The 18,525-nt window shown below is 44.1% G+C and overlaps 1 protein-coding gene across 1 annotated transcript; it reads right to left on the minus strand.

The window, feature by feature from the left end:
• Positions 1–1,210: 1,210 nt before the first annotated feature.
• Positions 1,211–17,546, minus strand: NDUFA9 (NADH:ubiquinone oxidoreductase subunit A9). The gene is made up of 11 exons (XM_083503520.1): positions 17,413–17,546; positions 15,327–15,491; positions 13,567–13,664; positions 13,321–13,412; positions 8,808–8,949; positions 8,023–8,125; positions 7,247–7,314; positions 7,027–7,103; positions 6,141–6,236; positions 3,619–3,685; positions 1,211–1,482 (listed from the first exon to the last, which is right to left on the minus strand). Exons 1-11 carry the CDS (start codon positions 17,474–17,476, stop codon positions 1,309–1,311), a joined length of 1,146 nt encoding a protein of 381 aa, XP_083359646.1. The 5' UTR covers positions 17,477–17,546; the 3' UTR covers positions 1,211–1,308.
• Between the last annotated feature and the right edge of the window lie 979 nt (positions 17,547–18,525).

Consider the following 18,525-nt stretch of genomic DNA (forward strand, 5'->3'; position numbering starts at 1 on the left):
GTAAGCTGTTTTTATATGCAATGACGGCAGCAAGAATATTACTGGCACAAAAATGGAAGCAAGAAGAACTACCGACAATAGAAGATTGGAGGATGAAATTGATGCAGAATTAGACAAACTAACAGGAAGAATTCAAAACCAGCAGGACCAGAGATTCACAGAAGATTTATGTTAATTTACGGATTTTTTGAAAAGTAATTGTGATGACCAGATTACATTTGTAGGTTTGCAAGTTTTGTGAATAATTTGAACTATTGCATAATTGGATAAAAAGGGAGACATTAGTTAAGAGAATTAAAGGCAATATGAATTTAAGAAATGCAGAAGAAATGATATAAATGGGGGGTCATCAGAGGTGTTGATGGAAGTCCAAAAGATTGTATAAGATGTGAAATTTTGTTGTATGTATGACAATTAATATGTTTAAAAATGAATAACAATTATTTAAAAAAGAGAGAGAGATCATTCTCTGAGACCCTTCTTTGTGTGCCTCCTACATGAGAGGGCTGGAGGTTAGCAACACAAGAATAAGCCTATTCTGCAGTGACTCCCTGCAGTGACTCTCCCCAGGGCATTCCTCTTCAACCAGGCCATTGGCTGATTAACATCTTATACTCCTTTTAAATGTGTTTGTGGGACGGGGGAGGGGGTTACTGGTTTTTGTTTTTTATTCTTGTTTTATTATGCATTTTGCGTTTTTATATTGTATTTTATGTCGTGAACCATCTTGAGATCTACGGATGAAGGGCAAATTTAATAAACAATCAAAAGCCGAAACTGTTCAGCATCGCTGGCACTGGTTTGGGACCAGTTGTAAGGATAAAAGAAGTGTAGACAAGCAACCGCCCTTGCAACCCAGCCTTGCTAATTCTGATACTGAAATCTGGAATTGCAGAATTCCACTGTATTCAGGAGGAACAATGCCTTTGTCCTACACATTGATAGAATTGAGTAAAAACCACCACCACTCATGGTTAGGTATGTGGAAGAGAAATCAAAGGCAGCATTATTTCTAAAGTATTGATCCTCTACTGATCTGGAGTGCTTAGCTCAATGTTTTTAACATTTCTGAAAGCAAGGGACACAGATCCAATAGATACATACTCTTGAGCAGGGGTCTGGTAGCCTCATTACGAAAATCTACAAAGGGACAATACAGAATTTTCCTGGCATATCGTACTCCTGAATAAAACAATTGACACCAGTATCGTAAAGGTTACATGATTTATATAGGGTTTTAGCTTTGTATGTACAGATTTCTTCAGAAATGAGTGCAGTGTAACCAGTCTGAAAAACTCCCAAAGTAGATTACATGTCGGTAACAGGCTTGGCTATTTTTGCTTCCTCAAGCTCAGCTTCCAGCCAGCGGAATGTGCGGTGGCGGCGCAGGACTTCAATTGCTTTCTGTTCTATGGGAGTTGGGACAATACCCAAGTCCTCCAAGCCAGGAAGATCAGGGAACTTCATGTCTGTGGTATGGAACTTCAAACAAACAAACAAAGAAGAAATGAGTGAACGGTGAGCCATCTGATAAGTCCATCTCTCACACAGCTGTAACTTTACAAATCAAGTATGCAATATTATATCTTATTTTTTGGGTGGTTCTTTGGATTCCAAAGAGTTCATTAAGAGTTTCACATGAAACAGTCTGAAATCAAAAAGTTAACTTCAGCTACAAAATATACAATTAGATTTCCCCTATTTTAACATCTATCTCTTATACCTGGTCAGAGGCAAGAATATTTATTGAGTGTATTACCAAAGGACAGTTTGGATTCTATTTTCCTATCTGTGATTAGACTAGAGTCACAATTGTGACAACTTTTGTGTCTGGACTTAAGCTCTTACAAAGCTGAAAACATACCTAAGGCTCTGCAAAGTTTTCCACATTTTGCATTTGTCATATGCAACACCCACCCACTCTTATTGTGGGATTGCAAACAATAACTTCTAGGGAATACGTTTCCGAGCACAATTCAAAGTGTTGGTGCTGACCTTTAAAGCCCTAAACGGCCTCGGTCCAGTATACCTGAAGGAGCGTCTCCACCCCCATCGTTCTGCCCGGACACTGAGGTCCAGCGCCGAGGGCCTTCTGGCGGTTCCCTCACTGCGAGAAGCCAAGTTACAGGGAACCAGGCAGAGGGCCTTCTCGGTAGTGGCGCCTTCCCTGTGGAACGCCCTCCCACCAGATGTCAAAGAGAACAACAACTACCAGACTTTTAGAAGACATCTGAAGGCAGCCCTGTTTAGGGAAGCTTTTAATGTTTGATGTATCACAGTATTTTAATATTCTTTTGGAAGCCGCCCAGAGTGGCTGGGGAAACCAGCCAGATGGGCGGGGTATAAATAATAAATATTATTATTATTATTATTATTATTATTAGGGAATACCTGATCTCCGATGGACCCACCAACAGAAAGATGCATTCTGCTTATTAAGAAAAAAGGAAGGGTAACGGGAGATGAAGCCTTTAGAACTACATAGGTTCCAAAGACTAGAAAACAAGAAAGAAGCAGGAAAGAAAACTGCACTAAAGGGCTCTTTAGGACCCCAGGGATTCCTCTTGTCTGGCGCCCAAACAATTCTCTTGTCAATCACAGCTCTGACATTGCTCATTGGCTAGAACACCAAAAGGTGGGAGCAGCCAGGCAGATTCATCCCACGGTAATTGCTTAGAACAGTCTTTACACATTTGCTTTATAACATTTTCTCTAGGACGTTAAATACTTTTTAAAAATGAAAGCTCAGAGTCAAGGCCCCCTGCTAGCTTTGGATCTGGTACATCTATACCCCCTGCATCTACCTTTTGGCAGTCTTGAATGGACTCAACAGTCTGAAGCCGTCTTTCCCAACCTAAAGATCTCCAGATGTTTTGGAGACCAAGCATTCCTGACTGTTTTTCATTATGGCTGGAGTTGTAAACAGAAACATCTGGAGGGCATCACGTTTAGGGGGGCTAGTCTGGAAGAAGAGTACCTCTGCTTCCCTGGTCTCTACAAATAAGAAGTTTGCTTCAAGTAAGGCAGATTTAATTCATGGGTAGGCAAACTAGGGGCCGGATCCAGCCCAATCGCATTCTAAGCATGTTTTTACATGAGTAGGATGTGTCCTTTTATTTAAAATGCATCTCTGGGTTATTTGTGGGGCCTGCCTGGTGTTTTGACATGAGTAGAATGTGTCCTTTTATTTAAAATGCATCTCTGGGTTATTTGTGGGGCATAGGAATTCGTTCATATTGCCCCCCCCAAAAAAAGTCTGCCCCCCCCCACAAGGTCTGAGGAACAATGGACCGGCCCCCTGCTGAAAAAGTTTGCTGACCACTGAAAACTGATACGTTGCAACTCAAAAGCTAAACATTGATTCCATCCCATTAATAAAATAAAAACTCCATACGTATGTAATGTTAAGAATGCATTCAACCCTAAAAATAACACTGAGAAAGAACACACAGAGATAAACTTGTTCTGTATTCATATATATATAGAGAGAGAGAGATAGTTCTTATATTGATTATCATTCTGATATTTTGTATTAATTTGCATTTTGTTCCATTCTTAGCCACCTTAGGATTCGCAGGTGATAAGCAATAAACGAGATGAAAATGAAGGCAATCTTACCCGATCCACTTTGTCCCTTGTTATCCATGGCTCAAAAGGACTTATCTCAAAAAATCTTGCAAATAAGCTGTAATTCAAAGTGCCACAATAATTAATACCATGGCTGAACATAGGCAAGGATCTAACTGTTCTTCTCTCAAATCAGCTAGTGAAGTTTCACTCGCTTCGAATTGCTCCACCAGACAAAACAGACTACTTTGTATTTATTAATTCTATCAACCAAAGTAACTGTTGAAAGGAAAAGTTAACTGAAGCCACAAGACACACGTGCTGAAGTTGGGAAAGTGCTGAGAGAACTGAGCTGGCACATCAAGTGAGGCTGGGAGAGGGCGGGACTGGAGCGACTTATGAGCAGAATTTGACAATTCCCTTAAAGGTAAAGGGACCCCTGACTATTAGGTCCAGTCGTGACCGACTCTGGGATTGCGGCGCTCATCTCGCTTTACTGGCCGAGGGAGCCAGTTACAGCTTCCAGGTCATGTGGCCAGCATGACTAATCCGCTTCTGGCAAACCAGAGCAGCACACAGAAACGCCATTTACCTTCCCACTGGAGTGGTACCTATTTATCTACTTGCATTCTGACGTGCTTTTGAACTGCTAGGTTGGCAGGAGCCGGGACAGAGCAACGGGAGCTCACCCCATTGTGGGGATTCGAACCGCCGACCTTCTGATCGGCAAGTCCACCTGTGTCCCTGAAAATGAAATGAAACCTGAAAATGTTGTAACAGTAATTTCTGTTCTGCAAGTCTCATGGAGGGCATCCATCATGTTTGAGATGGTACCAACCTTTGGAGTACATATAGACCGGGCCAATTCCAGACGACTTCACCAGGTGGGATGGCAGATGGGGGGATGAAGGATTATGAAGGATATGATTTGGGTCTGCTGCCCTTCCTGAGCTTATTATTAGAGTAGTCCTTGAATCCATGTCTGCTCTTTACTGGATGAGACCTGCCACAAGGCTCCAATTTCCATTGATGGAAAGGACTTCCTAGACCTGCTAAGTCATCAAGTATCTTGTGGCTACTGCATAACTTAGGTGAGGGCCTCATACCCAGAAAGATCAGGCCAAGGAATGAAGGAGGGAAGCACCCCCCCTAGGACGCCAAATGCCCTCTAGGGGCCTCTGGAGAAAGCCCCTTTTTAAAATGATGGGGAGGGGGATTGTTTCTTCTCAAAACGCATTACGGTTCCCTCAGTGCGAGAAGTGAGGTTACAGGGAACCAGGCAGAGGGCCTTCTCGGTAGTGGCGCCCGCCCTGTGGAACGCCCTCCCATCAGATGTCAAGGAAATAAACAACTATCTGACTTTTAGAAGACATCTGAAAGCAGCCCTGTTTAGGGAAGTTTTTAATGTTTGTTGTTTCATTGTATTTTTCATATTCTGTTGGGAGCCTCCCAGAGTGGCTGGGGAAACCCAGCCAGATGGGCAGGGTATAAATAATTTATTATTATTATTATTATTATTATTATTATTATTATTATTATTATTATTATTACTACTACTACTACTACTACTATTATTATTATCCAGTTAAAAGCTTTCCTGAGAGCATTTTTGTTGCCAGTTCAAAGGTCCCAAAATAGAGCTACAGTAAGGGGGGGGAAGTATTTGATCTGTGGAGGGAGCTGAAGGTTCGAGTAGCTACACATCAGCCTCGAAATCTTACTGACTTGGAGAGGATCTGCAAAGAGGAGTGGGACGAAATACCTCCTGAGATGTGTGCAAACCTGGTGGCCACCTACAAGAAACATCTGACCTCTTTAATTGCCAACAAGGGTTTTGCCCCCAAGTACTAAGTCATCTTTTGCAATGGCATCAAATACTTATTTCACTCATTATAATTATAATCTTTGACTTTTGTCTTCTGGGTTTATGGGGGTTATTTTCCTGTTGTTATTCTGTCTCTCAGAGCTACAATAAACCTACCATTAAAATTATGTACTGGTCATTACTTCGTCAGACGGCAAACGGGCAAATTTAGCAGGGGATCAAATACTTTCCCCCCTCGCTGTACATGCTCTTGCTTAGGGCTCTCTTCACCTTGAGTGACGGAAGGTAGGCAGATTCTCCTGGCACATATTTCTAATGCCACCTCCCTAACTCAACATTCAGGCTGCAGAACCTAAGCCCAGACTGATTACAGCTCAAGCTACACATGACACCTAATGACGTCCAGTTCTCCTCACTCCCAAAAGCAAGCATACAGCAATTGCAATCAAACTGACAGAGATAGTAAATAGAGAAGAGGGATGTCTTAAGTTTTTCTTCTCTGCCAGTCATCTACCTCCCAAAAACATTCCCCATCCCCAAACTACTTTGGGCTTGTGGAGAGAAACAGAGGTACCATCTCTTGCGTTCCCTCCACAATCCAGGCCTAGTCCCCTGATGAAGAATGCAGCCTGCGAACTTGCTTTCAATGGCAGAGATGAACAGATCTGTGTGCGCACACAAGGGGAAAAACCAAACAACCAACACAGGTATAGTTGGTTTGTCAACAAAAAAACATATTAAGACTTACTGATACAGAGGACGGGGCATAGGATACGGAAAGAAATTTCTGTGGAGTACTGAATAAGCATACTCTACGAGGTCGTGAAGGACGTATCTGTTAGGGCTGCAAAGGAACAGACATTAAGTTGTCAATTTGAGAAAGAGGCCTTGGTCTAAAATGGGGTGCTGGTACCACCAGGAAGGACGTGTGGCAGCCTTTGTTTTAGCCACGGTGGTCACTGGTAATGAGCAGCTTTCTCCAATCCCTCCCCCCAAACCTACAACCAAACCTTAATTATGTAAAAATATAGCCAAAAGTACTGTCACAAAGGTTGCATGCCAATCTCTGCCAAGTGGTAGCAAGGTGGGTTCCAGGTGGTCATGTTTCCCAAGGAATCAAGACGCAGCGAAGATGCATATTTAAGAAATATGGTTTATTTTACACATACCTTGGTTCTCAAACTTCTCACAACTAACACAATATTCTTGTAAAATTTTGCAGACTTTAAGGGTATAATAAAATTAGGGGTTCAGGTATGTGAACAGGGAAAAGAGCATTCTCCCCAAATGCTTACACAACTGCCTTTTGAAACTGCAATTTATGGAAAGGAGCTGCTGCCTGAATGTCCAATAAAAGATGGTATCTGTAGTGAACACATACCATCTAAATCAGGCTTCCTCAAACTCGACCCTCCAGATGTTTTTGGCCTACAACTCCCATGATCCCTAGCTAGCAGGACCAGTGGTCAGGGATGATGGGAATTGTAGTCTCAAAACATCTGGAGGGCAGAGTTTGAGGAAGCCTGATCTAAATCCACTGCAGAGTTTTTAATAAAAACAACAGGGGGCCAGGAAATGCCTGTAATGATTTAAGGTGGTCTGAGTAAAAATAATAATAGTAACCAACAACCTACCCAGTCAATGCATAAGTTTTTCCTTTTGAATCAGGGTCCTTAATAGCACTAATTATAGCCTTTGCTACATCAACAACCTATGGGATGATATTTAAGAAAAATTAGCATATATTTTAAAGTTACCTTTTTTTAAGCAAGGTCAAAAATGTAATGAAATATATACAAAAGGAAAAGAGGTATGAAATATGCATCATAAACTATATTTTCCAACAATACCTACATAGATAGGCTGCTTCACAGTTTTCTTGCCCATAGCAATCATAGGCACGCCCCAAAACCAGCGCATGTCTGAATTAAGAGAGATAAATTATTGGAGGATAGAAGTGAGGCTATTAAGAGGTCAAAGAGCAATAACAACAGTACTGGAAAGTAAAGATCTCAAATGCACCTGAAGGTGACAGGAGAAGGTGCGGATGGCTGCGCGCCCCAGGCTTCGGACAGCTATCCGCAAGCCTTGGGAGCCCGGCGGGAGTTCCCGCCGGGCTCCCAAGGCTTGCGGATAGCAGCCTGAAGCCTGAAGCCCGGGGAGCGCAGTGCCAACTCCCGCTGCGCTCCCCGGGCTTCGGGCAGCCATCCGCAAACCTTCAGAGCGCTCCCCCAGCCCACAAGCTCTGGGAGCGGCAGCAAGGCTGTGCGCAACCTTGCCGCCGCTCCTGGACCTGTTCTGGGGGCTGGGGTCGGGGGAAGCTCAGGCTTCCCCCAGCCCCGCGGCTAAAAACGAAGCCAAGACAGCGAGCGGGATCCACCCCGCTCGCTGTCTTGGCTTCTGCTAAAGCTGCGCACAGCCTCTCCCGGCTGGAGAGGTTGTGCGTGGCTAAAGAGGAAGCCAAGACAGCCAGCGGTATCCAAAATTTCCTTTATTTCCCCCCCTAAAAACTAGGTGCGCCCTATGGAGCGAAAAATACGGTAAATACAAATGCTGTACTTGCATCCCTTGCTCTCTGATATTACTTTCTCTCAAGGAAACAAATTTTATGCTGCAAGGAGTGTACTTACTTGCATAATGGTTGAAAAACCTATCCTCTCTCCCGTACATTTCAGAAGGCTTCATAATGATGGCATCTGGAAATTCTTCCCTCACAGCCTTCTCTCCAACGGCCTGCCATCAGGTCATTAGAAAGTGATTAATTTCCCATGCAAGTTCAAGATGCACAGTGCTATGAAACTATAATAAAATTTAGAGATACCCTTGGGTTTCACATTGCATACACTTGGGCTCTTTGGCATAATTTAATTTTTAAAAAAAATCCAGCCTAGGTTTACAAGAATATACAAATCTATATATTAACATATGGCAATGTAACAGTATTTTTTCTTTTCTTTTTTCATTCTCACACGCTTTCTTTTCTTTCATTCTTTCTTCCTCGCTCTCTCTTTTTATAAATGAAATTCTCTTAATAAAATATTATTATTATTATTATTATTATTATTTATTATTATTATTATGTTCCAGTCTATGAGTACCCTGAATCTACGTAATTATTACTAATGTGGAATATAACGTCATATCTTAGCAACCAGAAAAACTCAGCAATAATTCTTGAAGAGTTTCTTACCCCAGAGGTTAAGAAGTCTCCCCTCAAGTCTTTTTGTCACTCTCTTCCTTGTCAAATCTGAAACAGCAACTATTGAGGGACCAGCAGGATTTAAATATACTTAATTCCAATCAAATTTTGGCTTCCTGTTGGGACCATTATGGGTTTTTTTGCACAGAATACCCTGAATATGGAATTGCAAAAGGCCAACATCTAAAAACAAACACAAACTAATGGAAAACTTACTTTATTTCTAAGGTATTTTGAAGGACTTTTCATGTCTGCATTCAGATGAGAAATGTGAACCAGAGTTTCTATCCCAGCTTCCTTTGAGAGCTGAGCAATTTCCCTGGGAATATTAACAAAGACGTCTTCATACTTAAAGTTTCTGGAATAAAGCATAAAGAACAGAATAAGAACCAAGCTCCTTCCAAAATTTAGCAAGTCATCATATCACAGTTTTGATATCCCTCTTATCTACAGGACCGCCTCTCCTGGTATGCCCTGCAGAGGGCCTTAAGGTCCACGAATAACCATAGTTTAGAGGTCCCAGGCACTAAGGAAGTCAGACTATCCTCCACCAGGGCCAGGGCCTTTTCAGTGATGGCTCCGACGTGGTGGAATGCTCTGTCCCTTGAGACCAGGGCTCTTCAGGATTTAACCTCCTTCTGTCAGGACTGCAAGACAAAACTATTCCACCTGGCCTTTAATTTGAATTCAGCCTGATCTTTTATTTCCCTTCTCTTCCCTCCCCTTCCCCTTTTATGAAGATTACCTGTTCTGAGACCCCACAGCTAATTCTCCCCTGGCCTCCTCGCTGGCCCAAGTAGGACTAATTCAGCCAGCTAGCCCTGGGGATTATCTAATGCTTATTAGATGGATTTCCCCTGATTTCTGAACTTTGAATTTTATTGTTATTCATGTTTTTAGACTGTATTTTATGCTGCTTTTACAATTAAGTGTTTTAAATTTGTTGTTAGCCGCCCTGAGCCCGGTTTTTGAACCGGGAAGGGCGGGGTATACCGTATTTTTTGCTCTATAAGACTCACATTTTCCCTCCCAAAAAGTAAGGGGAAATGTGCGTGCGTCTTATGGAACAAATACAGGCTGCGCAGCTATCCCAGAAGCCAGAACAGCAAGAGGGATCACTGTTTTTTTCTTCCTTCCAGTAGCACCTTAAAGACCAACTAAGTTAGTTCTTGGTATGAGCTTTCGTGTGCATGCACACTTCTTCAGATACTTTTCGTGTGCATGCACACGAAAGCTCATACCAAGAACTAACTTAGTTGGTCTTTAAGGTGCATGCACACGAAAGCTCATACCAAGAACTAACTTAGTTGGTCTTTAAGGTGCATGCACACGAAAGCTCATACCAAGAACTAACTTAGTTGGTCTTTAAGGTGCTACTGGAAGGAATTTTTTTATTTTGACTATGGCAGACCAACACGGCTACCTATCTACTACTGTTTTTTTCTTGTTTTTCTCCTCCAAAAGTAGGTGCGTCTTATGGTCTGGTGCGTCTTATGGAGCAAAAAATGCGGTACATAGAAATTATTTATTTATTTATTTATTTATTTATTTGTGGTGAAGAGCGGTGTCTAAGAGTGCAATCCTAAAGGAGTGCAAAACCCCACAAGTTACCAGGTAGCCTAAGGTAACTCAGTCTTTTTCGGCAACAAGCATCTGTGATTTGTGCAGCTCTGTTTTTATTTGCTTTGCTCATTATGGCAAGTGTGCCACTGCCCTCTTGTGACCACGACAAACCTCAGCTTTCTTCTCAAAGTCAGTAGCTGGTCTTTATCTGCACAATTGGGGGATTACCTGGGGATTATCCTCACTGCGAGATCACATTCACCCGGTGCTATACCAGCTGCACTGGCTCCCAGTGGGGTACAGGGTCAGGTTTAAGGTGCTGGTTTTAACCTTTAAAGCCCTATACGGCCTAGGACCCTCGTACCTACGGGACCGCCTCTCCTGGTATGTCCCACAGAGGAACTTACGGTCTTCAAACAAAAACATCCTGAAGGTCCCAGGCCACAGAGAGGTTAGGCTGGCCTCAACTAGAGCCAGGGCTTTTTCGGCTGTGGCCCCGATCTGGTGGAACGCTCTGTCACAAGAGACCAGGGCCCTGCAGGACTTGACATCTTTCCGCAGGGCCTGCAAGACAGAGCTGTTCCACCAGGCCTTTGGCCAGGGCACAGCCTGACTCCCTCCTTTGGCAATCTTCACAGAACTTTAGCCTAATGGTTGCCATCAATTTGATTTGAATTAATTTTATAATGAAATGATTTTAGAATGTTGTACTATTTTATTGTTGTTAGCCCCCCTGAGCCTGGCTTCGGCTCGGGAGGGCGAGATATAAATAAAATTATTATTATTATTGTTGTTGTTGTTGTTGTTGTTGTTGTTACTACTACTACTACTATTATTATCTGGCTGCAACTCAGCAGCACAGGGCCAAACCAGAAAATCAGCTGTTACCCTTTCTTACCAAGGGCAGCCAAAAATTGTGAGCCGTTGAAAAATGAAGACAAGATATACTGAAAAGGCCTTCCAGGGCTGTTGCAAACAGCACAGAGGTAATGGGCATGAGATGCTTTGAACACCTGAAAGAACCCAGTCCCTTGACATGGCAGAAACATACGCCAGCTCTGAAGTTGAGAGAGTACTAAAGAATTGAGTCCTAAAAAGCAACAGCAAATAGAAAACCAACCACCCCTCCTTCACTTTCCACCATGCTGGCACAGGTCTGGTAGGCCACGGGATACACAGGTTTATTTGTAATAATAATATTATAATAATTTATTATTTATACTCCACCCGTCCAGCTGGGTTTCCCCAGCCACTCTGGGTGGCTTCCAACAGAATATTAAACAGAATAAAACTTCAAACATTAAAAACTTCCCTAAAAACACCCTTCAGATATCTTCTAAAAGTCATAGTTGTTTATTTCCTTGACATCTGATGGGAGGGCGTTCCACAAGGCGGGTGCCACCACCAAGAAGGCCCTCTGCCTCTACTTCTGGTCCCATCCCCTCTGTCCTTTTGGACTTTTGGCTGATTCCTAGATCTGGTTTACAGATTTCTACAGATACAGTGGTACCTCGGGTTACATACGCTTCAGGTTACATACGCTTGAAGTTACACACTCCGCTAACCCAGAAATAGTGCTTCAGGTTAAGAACTTTGCTTCAGGCTAAGAACAGAAATCGGCTCTGGCGGCTTGGCGGCAGCAGGAGGCCCCATTAGCTAAAGTGGTGCTTCAGGTTAAGAACAGTTTCAGGTTAAGAACGGACCTCTGGAACGAATTAAGTACTTAACCCGAGGTGCCAATGTACAGCAGTTTCTTTCATGCGCAAAAGATGAAGGAATCTGAGCAGACAAGAAGGTATGAGAACTGTACATGCTTACGGTATATGGGGTTGTAATAATAATAATAAATTTTATTTATATCCCGCCCTCCCCAGCCAAAGCTGGGCTCAGGGCGGCTAACAACAATAATTGTAATTGCCTAATGCTGTCAATTTCTGTGTCTGAGAGAGGAAAGGGGCAGCTAAAGTCTTTTAAGTTTTGCCTCTAGAAGTACATCACTCATTTTAGACTTCATAAGTGTGTTACAGTTTTCCATTCAAAAACATCTCTGCCAGGGGAATAAACTTTCCTCATGCTTTCCCCCTGGGTCTTCGTCTCGCTAGCTTGCATCCACAAAGAACATGTAAGGCATAAGAAACAGGTCTTTTCTTTGGAAAAAAAATCAGACAGGACCCTAAAACCTCATACAGTTTTAGTTTTCTCTTTCTAGTTATGATACAGTGGTACCTCTGGTTGCGAAGGGGATCCATTCCGGAGGCCCGTTCGCAACATGAAAAGGGCGCAACCCACAGCTGCACGTCTGCACATGCGCGTGACGTCATTTTGGGCTTCTGCGCATGCGCAAGTGGCGAAACCCGGAAGTAACCCTTTCCGGTACTTCCAGGTGATCGCGGGACGTAACCTGAAAGAACATAACGTGGCGGTTCCCTCGCTGTGAGGTTACAGGGAACCAGACAGAGGGCCTTCTCGGTAGTGGCGCCTGCCCTGTGGAATGCCCTCCCTTCAGATGTGAAGGAAATAAGCAGCTATCTTCTCTTTAAAAGGCATCTGAAGGCAGCCCTGTTTAGGGAAGTTTTTAATATTTAACACTGTACTGTTTTTAACACTTGATTGGGAGCCGCCCAGAGTGGCTGGGGAAACTCAGCCAGATGGGCGGGGTATACAGTGGTGCCTCGCAAGACGAAAAGAATCCATTCCGCGAGTCTCTTCGTCTTGCGGTTTTTTCGTCTTGCGAAGCAAGCCGCTTAGCGGATTAGCGCTATTAGCGGCTTAGTGGGCTTAGCGGATCAGCTGATAAGTGGTTTAGCAGCTTAGCGGATCAGCTGATAAGCGGCTTAGCGGCTTAGGATCAGCTGATAAGCGGCTTAGCGGCTTGGGAAAAAGGGGGGGAAAGGGAAAAAACCCTGCAGGAACTCGCAAGACATTTTCGTCTTGCGAAGCAAGCCCATAGGAAATTCATTTTGCGAAGCACCTCCAAAACGGAAAACCCTTTCGTCTAGTGGGTTTTCCGTCTTGCGAGGCATTCGTCTTGCGGGGCACCACTGTAAATAATAATTTTATTATTGTTGTTGTTGTTGTTGTTGTTGTTGTTACATGAGGTATGACTGTAACTATCTTCAGTCTATGTGACCTCAATCTATCCAAGAGAGCCAAAGAAGAAAGTTACCTTGTTTCCCACTCTTTGCCAACAAGATTGATGACTACATTGCTGTGCTCAAGAGCCCTTCGGGTAGAATCTTTGTCACGCGGATCCCATTCCTGATAGCCACAGCACAAATCAAGAGAGAAATGAAATAAAAGTACAAAAAGCCTTTCAGTTAGATGTTATTTATGGGCTGTACCAAACTTTCAACTATTTAGCAAGTGATGCTAGCCAATCATGAACCAGACTGGATTATTACAAAGAGCATACCATGAACAGGATCTGTCCCAGGTCACCCATGGGTCGAAGGTACATGACGTCATAAGGCTCACAGCGATATGGGACGATGACTTGGGAGCCGATACGCCCTAAAATTAGAAAGGGGTTTTAAAAGGAGAACGAGGGCATGATATTAATTGAGGATGTTCTATTTTAAGCACTCGGAAAACATCAATGCTTGGCTATATAACTCTACCTGCTGTAATCAATACAATAACTTTAATTCTTTAAAGGTGTTTTCAAAGGGGCTTCATGGAAGCCACAATCCTAACACTACATATACCCTACAGAAGGGGTCAGCAAACTTTTTCAGCAGGGGGCCGGTTCAATGTCCCTCAGACCTTGTGGGGGGCCAGACTATATTTTGGGAAAAAAATATGAACGAATTCCTATGCTTCACAAATAACCCAGAGATGCATTTTAAATAAAAGGACACATTCTACTCATGTAAAAACATGCTGATTCCCGGACCGTCCGTGGGCCGGATTTGGAATACAATTGGGCCAGATCCGGCCCCCGGGCATTAGTTTGCCTACCCATGCCCTACAGACATTTTAATTTTGATTTCACAGCTTCCCACAACACAGCAAACTACTCTGGAAACTGGGGGAAATTTCAAAAGGGAACAGGGGAAAGGAGCAGCTGGGTCTACTTGATTGATTGACCTACTTAAAATGTTTTTTAAAAGTCTGTTACTCCCCTGCTGGGAGTAACTCAAGTTCTTGAACACACTTAAAAGATGGCAGTTGCAAAACCAACATGGTGTTATTGGTTTTGGGGTGGGTGTAAATTAATAAATGGTAGGATTTTGATTATTTGATTATTATTAATGCAGAAGCATTAACATGACAAAAGGTTTGATGGCCCATTTTAGAGGACTCTTGGGCCTGCAGGGACAGAGGTTGCCAAGGTGATGGGTGTGTGAGAGAAAGGTAACAAGTGTATTTAGCAAGGTGTGCAGGGAAGAAGATGGGGGAACAGAGAGAGAGACCCATCTTGGGCAGGCTGGAAAAGATGCCTTGGACTCCAGAGCTGCACTGCTGTGGAGAACAATACCGTGCTGGAAGATCTGTACTCCCTCTAGACTGAATGTGTAAATATGTGAATAAATTGTATTTCTTAGGACAGCCTCCACCATATCTTGATTGTCAAAAAACCCCCACAGATCCTGGGTGAGTGACCCCCCTGGAATCTTGCCACAGCTTGGCAGCGATTGAAAGTGGCATTCAACCTTTGTAAGGGGGGGGGGGGGACTCAGAGAAGAAAATCCTCACTTAGTACAGGTGATAAAAGGGTTGAAAACTACCATCTTGAACCATCACGGCTCCTTGAGGATTTAGCCTGTTTCCCATCCCTATCTGCCACCAGCATCTTGACCGAACGTCATTCATTTTTCATCGTACTTGAAATAGGTAACAGAAAGAAAAAACAAGTTCGGTATTTAGGCACACAGTAACTATTGGGACATTTAGTGAACAGCAAGGCATGCAATGAGCTACAATGGGTCAAGACCTTCACATTTCAAATATGTGTAAGCAGTACAAGATGTTGAGTCCCACGTCCCAGGGTGAAGCAACAGTAGGAGGAATTGTAGACCTGCAGAGTTGGAAGGGACCCAAAGGGTCACCCAGCCCAAACCCCTAAGCTTTGTGAACTTACACATTGGTTTACATCTTGCAAGAGACACTATATCAGATTCATTTTCCTGTTAAATATCCAGACATCTCAAATTTAGTTTTGGAGAAAATTACCCAGGCGATTGACGACGTATCGTCCCAGGAAGCCTGTAGCCCCAAAGACAGTAGCCGCAATGCCACTGACAGAGGAGCGCCCACTCCTTCCATGAGGAATCACCAAGTGTTGAACTTGACGGTCTTGCTGGACAACAGGAAATGCAGCTGGAGAAGCACCATAGCCTAAAATACAAGAAAATAGAAGCAATATGTGAATAATAATAATAATAATAATAATAATAATAATAATAATAATTTATTTATACCCCGCCCATCTGGCTGGGTTTCCCCAGCCACTCTGGGCAGCTTCCAACAAAACACTAAAATACAATAACCTATTAAACGTTAAAAGCTTCCCTAAACAGGGCTGCCTTCAGATGTCTTCTAAAAGTTTGGTAGTTATTTTTTCTTTGACATCTGATGGGAGGGCGTTCCACAGGGCAGGTGCCACTACTGAGAAGGCCCTCCGCCTGGTTCTCTGCAACTTGGCTTCTTCCAGCAAGGGAACTGCCAGAAGGCCCTTGGCGCTGGACCTCAGTGTCCGGGCAGAACGATGGAGGTGGAGACTCTCCTTCAGGTATACTGGACCGAGGCCGTTTAGGACTTTAAAGGTCAGTACCAACACTTTGAATTGTGCTCGGAAACGTACTGGAAGCCAATGTAGGTCTTTCAAGACTGGTGTTATATGGTCTCGGCGGCCGCTCCCAGTCACCAGTTTAGCTGCTGCATTCTGGATTAGTTGTAGTTTCTGGGTCACCTTCAAAGGTAGCCCCACATAGAGCGCATTGCAGTAGTCCAAGCGAGAGATAACTAGAGCATGCACCACTCTGGCGAGACAGTCTGCGGGCAGGTAGGGTCTCAGCCTGCATACCAGATGAAGCTGATAAACAGCTGCCCTGGACACAGAATTCACCTGCGCCTCCATGGGCAGCTGTGAGTCCAAAATGACTCCCAGGCTGCACACCTAGTCCTTCAGGGGCACAGTTACCCCATTCAGGACCAGGGAGTCCTCCACACCTGCTCGTCCCCTCCTCAAAAACATGCGGGTGGCACTGTGGGTTAAACCACAGAGCCTAGGGCTTGCCGATCAGAAGGTCGGCGGTTCGAATCCCCGCAAGGGAGTGAGCTCCCATTGCTCGGTCTCTGCTCCTGCCAACCTAGCAGTTCAAAAGCATGAAGTGCAAGTAGATAAATAGGTACCGCTCCGGCGGGAAGGTAAACAGCGTTTCCATGCGCTGCTCTGGTTCGCCAGAAGCGACTTCGTCATGCTGGCCACATGACCTGGAAGCTGTACGCCGGCTTCCTCAGCCAATAAAGTGAGATGAGCGCCGCAACCCCAGAGTCAGTCACGACTGGACCTAACGTTCAGGGGTCCCTTTACCTTTACCTTACCTTCAGTAGCTTAGGGCCTCATCAAACCAAAACCCGGCCCTGCCTCTGAGACTGTCCACCTGCCCTACCAGACACCATTGAGGGAGTATGGGAGGTTTTATTCGGATGAATAAAGCCGATAAACAAGGGAAAGTTGGGGGGGGGAGGGAAGGTATGTGTATATTTACAGTGGTACCTCAGGTTAAGTGCTTAATTCGTTCCAGAGGTCTGTTCTTAACCCGAAACTGTTCTTAACCTGAAGCACCACTTTAGCTAATGGGGCCTCCTGCTGCCGCCAGAGCCCGATTTCTGTTCTCATCCTGAAGCAAAGTTCTTAACCCGAGGTACTATTTCTGGGTTAGCGGAGTCTGTAACCCGAAGCGTATGTAACGCGAGGTACCAGTGTAAATAAAAAGAAGCGAGGAGCGGCTTTCGGGATTTTGCCACAGAGCCTTTCCTTAGAAGTGTCCCGCTGCCTCTCGCCTAGCAGACTCCAGTGGCAGGGAGTTCCGAAGGGCAGGCGGAAAGCTTCCCAAAGAGGAGGCGCGTCGCCCAGGGGGGACCTCGCAGGCTCACCGGTCCCTGGAGCGGAGGAAGCGCCGCCGTGACCTTCCCGAAGGGCGGCCCCTCGGCGGAGAGAAGACCCCGTGCTCTCCCCCCTCCCTCCCCCCCGGCTACGAAGAGGGAGAGGAGGGAGGGACCCCCATTCGCCTCCCCCCCCCCCGCCTCTTACCTGCCCTCGGAGGAGTCAGGAGGGCCCTGCAAGGGAGCCGGGAGACGCGAGCGGAAGCCGCCATCTTGCCCCCGTCGCCTCGCCCCGCCCCGCGACGGGTGCCGCGCGGGGCCAATCGAGGAGCGATCGAAGGGAAACGGCCTCTCCGAAAGCGCGTCGGGCGGGGACGACGGAGCGCGCAGGAATTGATCTGCGGGTTTTCGACAGGGCAGGCGGGCGGGCAAATCTGTTTTCGGTTGTTTTTTTTAATAACAAAAAACGACGGAATTGGGGTGCGTTTTTTTTATATGAGGCACAGGTATCAAAGAAGGACTAGCAGTTCTATTTTGTTTTATTTTTATATTATTATTATTATTATTATTATTATTATTATTATTATTATTATTATGCATTTTTATCATTAAGGTAACTGATGCACATGAATGATGTTAAGAGTAGTATCTCTGAAAATAAAAAAAAATGCAGAATTCAGGACTATAAGGTGTTTCCTAACATTTTAATGGAATTTGAATCGAGTTTCAGAAGGGGGGGAGGGAATCAAAGACTCCCTCGCCATCAGTGTAAAGGACTTTCTAAATGATTTACTTTCTACAAAAAATGACTAAACCTAAAGTTACCCAAAATCAAAGGGAAGGCCTTAAGACGTCAGCATAAAACCTAAAGTTACCCAAAATCAAAGGGAAGGCCTTAAGACGTCAGCATCGCAGAAGATGAAATAAAATAAACAATTAGGAAGCATCCATCGCCAGGTGAAAATGACAGGTGAATTTTATAAATAAATAAAAACCCCTATATTAATATTTTGATTCCAAATTTAGAACTACTTTTTAAATAATTACTGGAAGATGAACCTATTACAGATGTCTGGTGGAAATCTAGAATAATATTACTTTTGAAATCAGGTAAATATCCCAGTTGTATGGATTGTTGTAATTAATCAAGATGTGGAGATAGGTTTTTAAAGTTTGACAGGTAGACCATGTCATATAGCACCTAAGGTTATTAATTTGAATAATTAAATCAAAGAAGATAGCTGACTCTCTAAGGGGAGCATTAAATATAATTAATCACTGCAGCACTCCTACAGTGGTCCTTTCTATTCAAGCAACCAAA

Source organism: Podarcis liolepis (genome assembly GCF_965112155.1).
Source record: "Podarcis liolepis genome assembly, chromosome: 5".
In the NCBI taxonomy this organism is placed as follows: Eukaryota; Metazoa; Chordata; class Lepidosauria; order Squamata; family Lacertidae; genus Podarcis; species Podarcis liolepis.